At 36.4% G+C, this 13,550-nt stretch overlaps 1 protein-coding gene across 8 annotated transcripts in view; it reads right to left on the reverse strand.

The window, feature by feature from the left end:
- Positions 1-13,550, reverse strand: part of SATB1 (SATB homeobox 1) — a 92,833-nt gene that overhangs the window by 57,576 nt on the left and 21,707 nt on the right. For 7 of the 8 annotated variants that reach the window (XM_015853822.2, XM_015853820.2, XM_015853821.2 and 4 more), the window contains 4 exons: positions 12,489-12,724; positions 8,411-8,587; positions 7,384-7,510; positions 6,533-6,656 (listed from right to left, as the gene is read on the reverse strand). In XM_015853822.2, coding sequence (XP_015709308.1) covers positions 6,533-6,656; positions 7,384-7,510; positions 8,411-8,587; positions 12,489-12,699 — 639 coding nt within the window. In that variant the 5' untranslated portion in view covers positions 12,700-12,724. Of the gene's footprint in view, positions 1-6,532; positions 6,657-7,383; positions 7,511-8,410; positions 8,588-8,869; positions 8,935-12,488; positions 12,725-13,550 lie in introns of those variants that run through there. The other variant, XM_032443199.1, reaches the window with a different exon arrangement.

Raw genomic sequence — 13,550 nt, forward strand, 5'->3', positions numbered from 1 at the left:
AGCTATTTCATCTAACTTTCTCAAGACCACCAAAGGAGCGAAGACAGAAGCTGGGTAGGGCTCAGATTGACAATACATACCCATTACAGAATGAAAACAGATTTGAAGAAAACACATCATGTTCCTTTTTTTGTTCTGTCACTTCCCTGAAACTTAATGGTCGTACGGTACAGATAACCACTTACGTGACGCAGTTTGAAAAACTGCTGACCTATAACATCAAGTCTGCACACAAAGTGGGGAAGATTGTCACAGAACTTTTACTCCCTTAGAAAAAAGCATGACTTCTGTACTTTGTCCACATGAAAACTTAGGAGATAGTTGCTTGTTTCTTCGTAAAGGTGACTCAAAGTGAAAAAATAAAATGATGAAATCAACACTAGTCCCATCTCAGTATTGGACTTCTTTTCAGGAGCAGAAACACTTGACCTCACGACAGCACAGATGGATACTAAGATTGACACGTTACAGAGTTCTCTGAACTCAGAAACTGCACTTGCTTGAGAAGCATTAAGTGCTGACATCACAATTGTTTTTAAAAAGGGGCTTTAATATCTTCATTGTAGCTAAACTGAATGTAGATGCAGAATGCCTTTTCTAGTATCTGCTACCCAAACAATCTGATGGGTACAACTGCAAAAGCAAGAGCACTTAGGCTTATCTAATGAACAACAATCAATGATTAAAAGATTAAGCAATATGAATTTTGAACTCAGCTCACTGCCCTCAACAGAAATACAACACTAGTGAGGTCAACAAACAGCACATGAAGTGTATGTATCCCATATAGAAAAGTTATTTTAAGATTGCATACAAAAAGAAAATTTGAGCATCTAGAGAAAGTCCTTAAAATCAGTGTACCTCTAAAGGTTCACCTTGTGGACTTCCAGCACCACAAAAACAAACTCTGCTACTTGTCCTTATGCAGAAGCTGCAACAGAGCAGCCCATGCAAGGCTAACATCATGATCAAAGCTCACCCTCCCCCATCCCACCAGTAATAGGTTCTGCAACTCATTCCAAGTGCCCATCCTATAAGGATGACTGAAAATCCTGGGCACAAATTTTAATAGTTAATTGAAAACGTTGTAAAAAATCTCAATACCTCATCAGCTAAAAGAGACATCAGAGGGAATGCTCTGGAGCATCTGGGAGTGGGTTGGAAAGGACCTGCCTGCCAAGACCTGAGCCCAGGCCCTCAAGGATTTACTTCCCCAAAATAATTAATGACATCTTCAAAACCTAAACTACAGTAACTTCTAAAGTAGAAAAAGGAGCTACATTCCTTACTGGGGTTATTAATTACTAGGTGGAGGGGAGAGGGAAGGAGTGCAGGCAGAAGGAGGAGATGAAGAGAGGAAAAGAGAAAGGAAGTACAAGAAACAAAAAGCCCAACTACTTGGTCTCAGGTCTAGGCAGGTAAAATTGAAAGGGGAAGGCAGAAACCACTTTCCAGTTTCGTGAAGAAATAATTAAAAAATGCTCATAAACACATGGATTTTGGCAACTCTTAATAGCTCATTCCTTGGTTATTTATAGGTCTGGAAATTTTAATTTTAGTAACGGTAACTTTTTTGGGTTGTGACAGGGGTGGATGTTCAGATATTTAGAAAAGCAGCCAGGAAAGGTGAGAGGATTTCCATATCTCTATCATGCTGCTTGTTTGCTTTGACCGCCAGGTACATTCAGATCAGGTAAACTGAGAAACACCGATGTTGCGAGCAAGATTTCTTCCTGGCATGTCTGCCAGATCACATAAAAACCCGCATGATATCTGCATAAAACAGCATGCAAATTCAGGCCAGGATATTTGAACAGAGAGCAAGGTATGTGATATACATCGTGCTCATGTCATATGCCTGCAATCACTCACTACAGGATGGAATTTTGCTCAAAATGCAGTCAAGATGTCTATATTTATCACAAGTGCAGAACTATTCAGACTTCAGTATCATACCAGTACTTGTTCTGTGGGAGCACGCATTTTATGGAATATATCCCTCCCTGATCATTTACTGCAGAATTATGTAAAAGACACTGGGGTGGGGGGGAGGAAGCTAATTGCAACACACAAACATTTTCAAAATAAATGTAAAGAATAACACAATATATATATAAATTATTGTGTACATAAGTATCACAGATGGAAATATTCATGTCTCCAACTATATTAAAAATATTAATCTATGAGATTTTACTATACATCAGTCCTAGAATTTCTCTTCCATAATGCACTAGCTATCGGTTGCCTTGAAAGTGAGGCTAGGTATTCAGAGCTTCAAAGGACATGCAAGACAGAAGAAAAAAAGAAAAGCAAAAAATGGACTTTGTGTTCTGGGATGTTAAGAGGAAGACTAGTATACCTTTCTTCACAAGTGCTTTTACAGTGTCTCAATAAAACAAAGAAGTGAAAATCTCAAACCTGTTTGTGAATACTAACAGCAATCACTTTGAAAATCTTTTTGTAGGAAAAAAAAAAAAAAAAATTGGTAAGATAATATTAGTTGGAAAGTCAATGTCATTTGATCACTGCCATATTCTCAAAGCGCTACCCAGATACTAATTAATCTCTACCATCTCTTAGTTTGGTGGGTGAATTGTTATCTCCCTGCCTTGGAAAGGTGACAGAAACTCAAGATAAGGGGTACATCTAAATCTAAGATCATACAAAAAGTTTGTTCCAAAATTAACAAATAAATTTCTAATTTTTGTGTGCATGTGCATATATATGCAAACACATTCACATAAAGAGAAAATGAGTCAATAGAAAAATAATGACCCCCTAAAAATCCTTATAAATAACAACATAGGGTCTGGAATATTTCAGTTATTTTAGACTTCAGCACCAAAACCTAAAACAGAGCAAAACTGCGAAAATGAAGTGCAAAAATACTAGAACTAAGGCTGAACAGAGAGATGGTAGGAGTAACATTAAATAAGTGCAAGAGACCCCACTGCCTGATCACTTTAGAGCAGCTCGCATGAGGTAGAGTACAGCTTCGCTGTATGGCACTGAAAATAAAACTGAAGGTAGAAAATTTCCTTATAACTCTTAAGAAACTAAAGAATAAAAACAAGAGGGAAACAAGATCTTAGCCACTTGTGAGATGCACAGGTTTAATGGGATGCACAAGATTTCTGGAAACTGAGCCCTGGATTAAATTCCAAGTCACCCTTCCCCATCAAAAGAGATCTGGAAAGGAAGCAGAAATGAAGCTAGCCATGCATATCAAACACAGGAAGTCTTTTAACCAACACTAGGCATGTGCTGGTAGTCTCTAGCAACAATATCTGCAAATCTGAGGAAAAGAAGCGAAATACACTACAGCACATAATCCAGAAAAGATTCAGCTTTTCCATGCTGAATCTGTAGCACCTTTCTACTTTGTTTTCCGAGTATTAAAAAAAAAAAAAAAGAATAATAATAAAAATAAGTCTCCAGACTTATGCTCTTGATTTCACGGCAGCTGAGAGCTGTGCATTTGCTTCAGCCTTTCTCAAGTCCATGGGAATTCCGTGTGATGTGCGCTCCAACAGCAAGTGGTAAACCTGGTCATCACAGGATGGCCATGGCAGTCTCAGCATGAGACAGCTGAAGTAACTTCAATAGAGCTTGACTATTCAGCACTCCTAACAGAAGAGTCACAGTGGCATTTTACTGAGAAAGGCATTAAGTGTTTCTATCTGTACACCCCAAGGTTATAGTTTGACATGAAAACAAATGCAGAAAAAATAAAAATAAAATCACTCAAGTACAAGTTGCTTTTAAATTTTCTAGAGTCTTCCTTGTTGTTCTGTGTTCAAGACACTAAATACACTTGTGCTAGAAAAAATACTTTGCTCACTATTACTGCAGTTCATAGATTATCAGTATTCTACATAAAAATAATGAACAAATTTCTAATATAAAAAGGCAAGGAGAATTAAAAGAAAAAGGTAAAGAAAAATATTTTGCTCGGTATTTTTGCAGTTCATAGATTATTAATATTCTACATAAAAAAGCAATTTTCTAACATAAAGATGCAATGTGAATTAAAAGGAAAAAACAAAAAACAAAAACAAACAAACAAACAAACAGGTAAATTGTGAGGATGATGATTCTGTCTGTCTTTCATCTTTCATGCTTAAATTGAGCTCCAGAGATACCACTATCACACACTGAGCACAGAAGCTTACATACTCCAACAAACCCATTCGTACCTATACAAAACAAGGTACCACTAATGACAGTGACAGAAAACGATAACTAATCTCATTTCCACTTTGAGTCATTTTCCTGTGGTTAATAAATTATATCCATAACAGTGTTAATAACTTATGGTACAGCGCCATTGCATTAGTTTGCATTTGTGATGGAGCACTTCATATGGCATTATCCATGCCCATGAAAGTACACACAAGAGACTATTGGTCTTCTCTTAGAAGAATCTAATGCTGGTATTTTGACAAATCCTTTAAGAACATGCTGCTTTCCACCTTGTCCCTTGCACTTCTCACCTCTGATACAGCAGCACAACACTGCAGACAATTCACAAACTTGAATATGTTTAATAAAACAGACACTTTCAAACCTGCCTGCGTAGCAACAATATACAATTAGTTATTGGTTAAGAAAGACGGGAAGTATTCACATCAATTTAGTCATCTGAAAAGGACACTGTTGGATCACCACATCTTCCTGCAAGCTCCCAGAGAGAAACAGGAAGATTTAGATCAACTAATGGGCTTTTGACCAAGCATTTATTCTTCAAAAAAAAAATTAAGACAAAATAAATGTATTTTAATTTAATTTGATGTGGTCTTTAAAGAAATGGACTACCAAACAAAGAAAGAAACAAACAAACCTTAAATTCCTAAGAAAGCCAACCACTGCAGCACCAGTAAAGATAAACAGATGACAAAAATACTAAGCATGCCTCAAACCACATAAAGATATCTTTAAATATATTATTTTACGCACACAAAAAAAAAGAGTGCAAAATAATATACAAACATCCTCAAATCAGAATTCCATAATTTGTGGTTTCCTTTAATCTCAGATGCTGTCTTAGGAATAGTTACTAGGCAAGGCGGGTTTTGTCCATTAAAATTATGATATTAAAAAAAAAATAAATTGATTTCTTTAAATTCTTTTTTAAATAGTAATTACTGGAATCTCTCCAGTAGCATGACACTGTCATGAACAAAGCATTTATTTTAAAAACTGTTTTTCTGCTTTATAACTGCATCATCTATGTATATACACAAGATTTCTATATGAAACCATATGCCAAAATATACAAGAAATATTCCATCTTTGTACAACTTACTGGCTTTCCATCAGTCTAAAGTAAAAATTAACACTAATAACAAAATTGAAAAAAATACCAAATTACGTGCAGACTCTGAGAGCCAGAACTGCAAAAGCTCGCAAGCTTTTATAATAGGTATGAGCAAGATACCTTTGCAGATGTATCACTGAAATGGTTTGCAACCAGTGAAGATAATTTTGATTATTTCCACTTCAAAACTTCCTATATTGGAGCCATATCACTGAAAACAATCTAACCATGGGGGGAAAAAAAGAGTGATGGGAAAACAGCCTGCTAATATATCTGCTGGAAAAACAGAGAGAGTCAGGTCCTCTACAGATTAACTGAAGTCTTTAAGAAACCACTACTGCAATATTCCTAGCAAAAGAAATAAAATCTCCATAAAAATAACTTGTCTTCCTTATTCTTCTCCCTAACACAATTTAGGTCATATAGTTGAAATTCTCAAATTTTGTCTCTACTGCATCACAAGAAAATACAAATTGAAATCTAAACGGTAACAGTAAATACAAAGTTCCGACCACAGTACCGCTGACTTCCATACTGTGTAGAAAAAGGAGTTGCTCTCTCATAGTAATTTGACAAAACAACAACAAAGAAACAATAATATGACTAAGGCTTCAAGGAAGCATTGGTTCAACATTTAACAACGCATAAATAGAGATTTCATTTTTTGTTTAGATCTATTTTGATTAGAACTAATAAATGGCTGATTTTCCTTTGGTTGTTTGCAACAACAACATATCATCCAAAGAGCTTTATTTTTCATTCCCCTCTTATACAGCATGCCAACAACTGTCTCATTTTATGAATTAGCATTTAAAACTACTGCAGGTTATCTAACAAGCATTCAGATTCAGTAGTACTTTTGACAGCAGTAAGTAGAGAGTCTTTTAACATCTTGAACACATGTGCTTGAAAAAAGTAGTTACATCAAAGCAGTTCAAAGACTGAAGACAAAAACCAGTTAAAATCCAGTTTGCCGTGAGACAATTTTGGTGTGGTGTAAACAGCCTTTCTTAACTCCCCATGGGAAACGTTGTAAGACTACGTTCAAAATGAATCAAGCATATTTATAAAGATCATGAAGTGGTCAAATGAATTTGCATTTTTGGCAGATTTGCTCCACAGATACTACTTGCTGCAGTCTGTAGAAATCTCAAATCTCACATCAGTGTTGCCGATAGTGCTTTATTATTTATTACACGTTATGCTAAGTACCTGTGAAAGGGGACATTCCTTGGCCAATGAACTCTGGTTCATATCCTTCAGTAAGTCCTTCAGAGCATTTCTTACTGTCGTGTGAGACCATTGTTCAGGAGGCAAGTCTTCTAGTTTAGGGCAACTATTTGAAACACAGATTAGAAAAGGGATTATTACAAGATTGCATCCTGCTGCAGAACATTCCTTTAAGACAGACAGATTTCATTTTGCGCATCAAGCAGATGCATCTGGAGATTGCTCTCGGTCTCCTGATTGTTCCGATTAGTTAATTACTTTATACAACACATCTGCTGTATTGATGCATGAATTATACATCAGCTGCATGTGGCGACTATTTTTTCATGTTACTTCTACCTTCCTGCTCTGATGCGCTTGGTAAAACAATTTAAGGTGTAATGCTTTCTCACGACTGATCATGAAAAGCATTAATATATTAACCATTTTTTCCTTTTTTGTTGCCACAAAATTTAAGAACCTAGACAGCAACAATAAGTGCAAGCAAGTCATTCTTTTACAAAATGCACACAGATGGTACTGTTCATGATATGCAAAAATATTTTTCTCTTAAGTAAACTTTATGTAAAATGCCTTCTTGTAATGCATCATTTAATTGACTAAAATGCAATATAGTTTTAATGAGATATCCAAAGAAAATCTATGTATCAGAGCTATAAAAGTTTTCTGCAATAGTATGCTGTAAGTTAAAGAAGAATTAGGGTAACTAAAAGGGAATTTAGATAAGCCTCTGTACTTAGAGCACATGGCACAGCGGGAATTAAATACATGCAATATTAACCTGAAGAGCAGACAAATAACAGTTCACTTCCCAGAACTGGTACTCAACTTACCTGTGTAGCTGGATTTTCAGTGTGACCACATGATACACATCTTGCAACATGTCTGCTACTGTAGCATCAGGGGCATCTGTCACATAGGAGAGTGGAACTGGATTCCACTTTCCAACCTGGATAAGCCCTGTGTGTATATAAATATATACATTATTTTTGTAAGGAGAGGGAGGGCAAGAAGGAAAGTAAAAAGAAAAAAATAATAAATAATTAAAAAAAAAAAGAAGTTATTTACCTGTTTATTCCTAGGAGCAAAAAGAAATACCTAATTCTAACAAAATCATCACTTTTGTTTCTAGCCTTGGACATCTGGCACAATAAACTATCAGAAAAGCAGCTCCCCCAAATTCCTCTCCCCCTCCCCCAACATCAGCAAGGATGTTCTGTATCTATATTATGAAATTATAGAACTGCATTACAGTAGAGAACCTTTTAATATGTACAGAAGCATATTTTCTCAAGTACCCACAAATTCAATAGGACATGATATAATAGCTGCCATTCTTAATAAATTATAAAGGATTTTGCAATGCAAAGACTGAGTTAAAAATAATAATAGTACTTTGCAGTCTATAAAATGACAATGAACAAAATAAAAGATACAGAGCTGGATATTCAGTCATAAATGCAAGTTGACTCTCAACAGTCCATCTGCTCAAATATGCTTTACACTTCCTTGTGGATCCTCAGTGGAGCAGATTATTAAGGTCAATAAGCATACTAATGATTCAGTTGAAGTCTTTTTTTCTTAAAAAAAAAAAAAAAGAAAGAAAGAAAAAAAAAGAAAAAAGAAAAAAAAAAGAAAAAAGAAAGAAAGCAAAAAGACCCTACCTCAACATTCCACACAAACGAACTATGCATTAACTAAACAAAAATGCATTAAGGAAAGAAACAAAAAGATGAAGATAAAATCTGCTAGAAGTTTAACAAGTGAGACTCGCATTGCATTCTTGAAAGAAATCCTGCCCCTCCCCCACAGCCCCTCAAACTAACACAATTCATTGTACAGTATCATCACCTTATTTACCTTTAGCTTGGGCAGCAGAGCTGTGAGAATATCCAAGGGATAGCAATGCCATTTCGATCAGTTGGTTGAAAAGCATGTCCTTCCTCACCAGCACAAATTCTGCATGCTCCTCCTTAGAATCGTACTCGATAGTATTTTCATAATGTTCCACTACACAGAAAACTGGAAGCATACTTCCTGTAAAAATATATATAATAATAATAATAATAATAATAAATTTCACATATTAAACTGAAGTAATAGTAGAGTCTGTGGGTCTACAAAGCATTATGTAAATAAAACCTGTATGAACAGGCAGATGAGGCATCAGGAATCATCACAAATATTTGATAAACATAATCCCGGCGTCCTTTCCCCTCACCCTCCTTCAAAAAGATAAAGTTCTGCAAAACATCACTCTCTATGAAAAGCAGAAATGCAAATTTTTCTTCCTCAATGGGATACAGATGAAGAAATTACCTGCTATAAGAATCACAAGGTTAACTGAAGAGAAGTTGATTCTCTCTGTCCTGCCTGATTTGTTGTGAGTAGCAGGCAGCACGAGAACCTAAATACACACTGCAGATGTCTTCAGTGTGAGCCATTTTAGTACCAGCCACATAATTTTGTTCGTTAACACTAAAACTTTCTCAGTTCTGCCAAAAATATTTCATTACCTTCAACATCGAGAACAAATCACCTCGCATGTTATACATTCACTCTGAAAAGGGCACCCAAGGAAACAAGGCAAAAGTTAACGCTAATTCATGCCTCATTCATTAAGTGCACTTCAGCACTACTTTCACTTGCATCTTTAAGAAACAAATCATGATTCCAATGCCGTTTTAAGGAGCATACCTGCAGTTCAGGCTTTTTTCCCCACCGTTGCCTCATATGCGCATTCAACATTCCTGCTATTCACTGCTATTTCGGTATGCCTGAAACCAATTACTAATTTCCAGTTTCGTAGCATCTCATGACAGACCCTTCCCTCTGCCTCTGAGCTGAATATTAAGAATACAACTTCTTTCCCTTCCTTTTTATTTATTGTTTTTTAAATTCCTTCTTGATAGCAGGCAGAATTACTAACCAACAACCCAGGCTGTTTTAGGGAAGACAACATCCCTCCCAGCAGCCAGATTTCCAGACTTGGAAAAAACCACCTTTCCCTTCCTCCAGCCTATAAAGGGCACCTTATCCCACAGCCTCAGGTTCAGCCCTGTCCCAGGATAGAATCTCCCTGAGACAGAAAACCAAAGGGTTAAAAGCAGATGTACCGAACCGCCTTATGGCAGCCTGCCAGAGGGGTATCATCTTTAGCATAAATGATGACAAGGGTTATTTTAACAGGGCACCCAGGAACTCCAATTAGTCCTACAGTGTTAATGCCTCTATAACCACTGCCCTCTAGACTGACAGAGCCTCCTAGCCTGCTCTGGTGCACAAGGCATCCTGCAGCTGAGAAAGGAGATTTACTGTTGACAACAGAAATGCTTTAAGATCACGTCTGTTGATTTGTGCTCGAACATTCAGCAAGAAATCACAGTAAAAAAAGATATGTTTTAAGCTTGTATATTTAAACTACATCTGTTCACCAGAGAGTCAATCTCTGGCAAACAAACCCCTTCAGGCTTGCAGGAAAAATCTCACAAACTCACTCCAATTTGCCCAATAGGCTCAGCATGAAAGACAGGACTAAAGGCTTGCCAATATTTAGGCAGTGCAGGAAGGAGGGCTATTTTGTGGGGGGGTTTCATGTTTTGGTTTTTTTGTTTTTTGTTTTGTTTTTTGTTATTTGTCTTTTTGTCTTTTTTTGTTGTTGTTTGTTTGATTGTTTGTTTTTCCTTAATTTTATTTTTTTTTAAATCTCATTGAGACTGGTCAGGAAGGGAAAAAAAGACCAAAGCAAAAGCAGTACATGCAAACTGGCGATTTCTTCATTGCTTTTAATTAAGCTGTAGAGAGCTTTCCAAAACATACACGCGCACTTCATCTGCAAAAAGGTCTTGTTTCCCCCTCCCCTTCACACTCTCACAATTGATGTTTCACCCACTAACATCTGACTGAAAGAAAGGGCTCAAAATTCTTAAGTAGTTTCACTGCTAATACCTGAAGATCAAAAGTAAACAAAACCTTCATTTTAAAAAACAGGGCATACACACTCAAAAACAGCTGAGACAGATTTGTCCTTTTCCTTATCAGTTGCTACAAATCAGGTTATGATCAGATAAAGCTAGCAATGCACAGGTACTGTTCTGTGTGTCAGCACACTTTTTGACATGTATGTGCTCCTAAGACTTAAAGCATTCCAAAAAAAAATGTACTTTAAACAGCACAGGAGAAGCTCCTGGCCAAATTCCTATGTCCGGTGTAGCTTATCAGAGCTGGATCCTGGTAGCACGACACAGGTATCATCTGACTACAAACCAAGCTACTAAATCTTTTAGCAAACTGTCACTCGTGTCCTTCTGTTAATGTGAAAAATGTTGTACAGGAGAGCACAACCTTAGCTGGCTGATCTCTCCTGCTAGTACTTGGCAAGACCTCCAATTGCAGCAACTTCATAACCTTCTAGTATTAAAGGGGAGAGCACTGGTCAGTGCTCGCTGCTAAAAATACAGCATGATTTAAACCTGAAGGCAGTGTTAGAGCTTTTGCTGAAGGTTTATGAGTCTGTGTAAACAGCACGTCTACCATAAGGAGCAGTGAAGTCTGTAGAATCCTTGTCTAAAACTGTCCTGGCATTAAAGTTTGCTGTGCAAATATCACATAATACCAGAGACAGCTGAAATCTCCTATTTAGGAATTTATGGAACTTATATGTTTGCAGGCGTCAGAAAGTCCTTTTTATATAGCCCCACTGCTTCACTGTACAATATTAATGCACTCTGCTTGAAAAGCCATAATAAATTATATTTTTAATGCTCCTACCCTGGCTTTCTTAAGATGCGTACATTCTTGGCAAACAATCAATAAATAGGGTAATCATGAGCAGAGGCCAAAGAATTTGCTGAAGTGCTGTTTTGCCATTTTTAATAGATAAAGATCTAACAATACGGACTGCTGTGTCTGTTCATCTCAGGATCAATATATTCTTTGTTTTCGCCAAACCAAGGAAAAAATAAATGATTGTACGATAAATGTTATGCGTCAGACACAATGAAATTCCTCTGCCTTCTAACTTTGTGCATTTTACAGTCTTGGTTGCATTTTGCACTTAGCTTAGCAAACACAAGAAAAATCTGGATTATAAACATGTACCGACTACACAGAAGTAAAGGCTGCTTTAACACACCTGCAAAATTACATACAGCATGGTTTTATTTAAATTAGCAAGCCTACAGAATGTGGTAAAAAGAAAAAGCAGGAGGTTTACATATTTCAGTATTCAAAATTTATAGATTTTTGTCCATTGAAAGTATTTTTAAGGCAAACAAAAAGCCATCCATATACAAACACCAGTGATTCTAAACATGCCTTTTCCTTGTGTAAATGTCTAATTACTGCAAACCAGCCACTGAAAAATATGACACCCAAGTTGTTCATTGTTCAATAATGAATTGTACTTAAGAAAATAAACTGCGAAGACTGACATCATAAATGACTTTTCCAATGTGATACCTCAAGATTTCCACACTCTCTTTAAAAAAAAAAACAAAAAAACAAAAAAACAACTTGCAGATGTTATGGAAATACTGCTGTCCTCCCAAGATTAGACCATCGTTCAGAGGAAAGGCGAAAATTTGTTTTGAGGGTTCAGTCTTTATTCTTACAGATTTACGCGTTTCTGAGCCCAACGCTTACTCAAAGAATTAATGCATTATATTACTTCTATTTCAATGTGGGAATTTGCTTTAATCAGGACAGCTAGCCTTTACCTTAGCAAAAATCAGACTCCACCCTGTAAAGCAAGACGCTCCACCCAAGCATGAAGCTTACATTTCCCAAATGTGATTTATATCAGAGTTGGGAATATATAGTATTTTCAAATGGAGATTTAATCCTGAAATATAAATGAAGTAGAATCCACAAAAGTATGCTTCCCCCCACAAATATTATAATTCATATTTCTCATATGCAGAATTTAAAAAAGTGTTACCTTTTCTAATATTAGTTTTCATCAGGTGTCCAGAGTGTTTTAAAGGCACTCCTTGCATTTTAGTTCCTGTACTTCCAAGTCTTCCTCTTCCTAATGGGCTCCCATTCTGTTCCAAGCGCGCAATTTTGGCTGGTGGACCCTTCGGATCGCTTACATTGTTAGACATTTCTGAATGTTCTTTCCCCTGAGTTGCCTCGTTCAAATGATCCATACTCAGTCCCGCCTCTAAAGATCACCTGCCATGATTCAAAAAAAATATATGTTGTACACGTGTGCGCATATGTATACGTACACAGCCTGCACATGTACAGAGATCTATATGCATCATAAGCACATAAGGAAGAACAAATAACTATTTTAAACAAGGCAGAAGATGCCTTAAAAAACCAAAAACAAACAACACAAAAACTTCTCCAAAAAAAATGACCCCATGCCCCAGTTTACAGAGAGATTACAGCATAATCTGATGGAATTACTTTTTACAAGCCAACTACAGTACCCTTTTATTAAAACCTTCACAGATATTCTTATAAATCTGACAGAGACTAAGACTCATAGAAATGATGACGTTTGTCAAGATACGTGCTCCAACACAGCTATTGTTACAAATCGCACAGGAAGGTTTGTTATCAATCCTGGCTGGTTTTGTTGTGTTACGAAAAACGAAGGGGAGAGACAGAGAAAGAAACAGATTCCAATGAAACTATTGTCAAACTACTTGATAAAAAAAAAAATAAAAATGGATGCACAACAACAGGGAGATCGTTCAAACTTTACCTGAGGAAGAAACAGATTTGTTACTGAAGTAGAACATTGTCCATTTACAACTTCCCTCCCACACTTTAAAAATAAAAATTAGAAGAGAATGTAACATTTAACTTTGGAAAAGAGTGGTGAGAGGCGGTTGCTTTGAGTTGCCTGATAGATTTTTTAGGGAAAGTTCAACAACTTCTGCAAAGTTTAAGATAAGCATACGAAGAATTCTTAAGGCGTTAGGCTTTAATTGTTAGAACAGTCTCTTATTTTTAGTTTATATTTTAAAACTAAGCGGGGGAAAAATGC

This window comes from Coturnix japonica, chromosome 2 (genome assembly GCF_001577835.2).
Source record: "Coturnix japonica isolate 7356 chromosome 2, Coturnix japonica 2.1, whole genome shotgun sequence".
NCBI classification, from domain to species: Eukaryota; Metazoa; Chordata; class Aves; order Galliformes; family Phasianidae; genus Coturnix; species Coturnix japonica.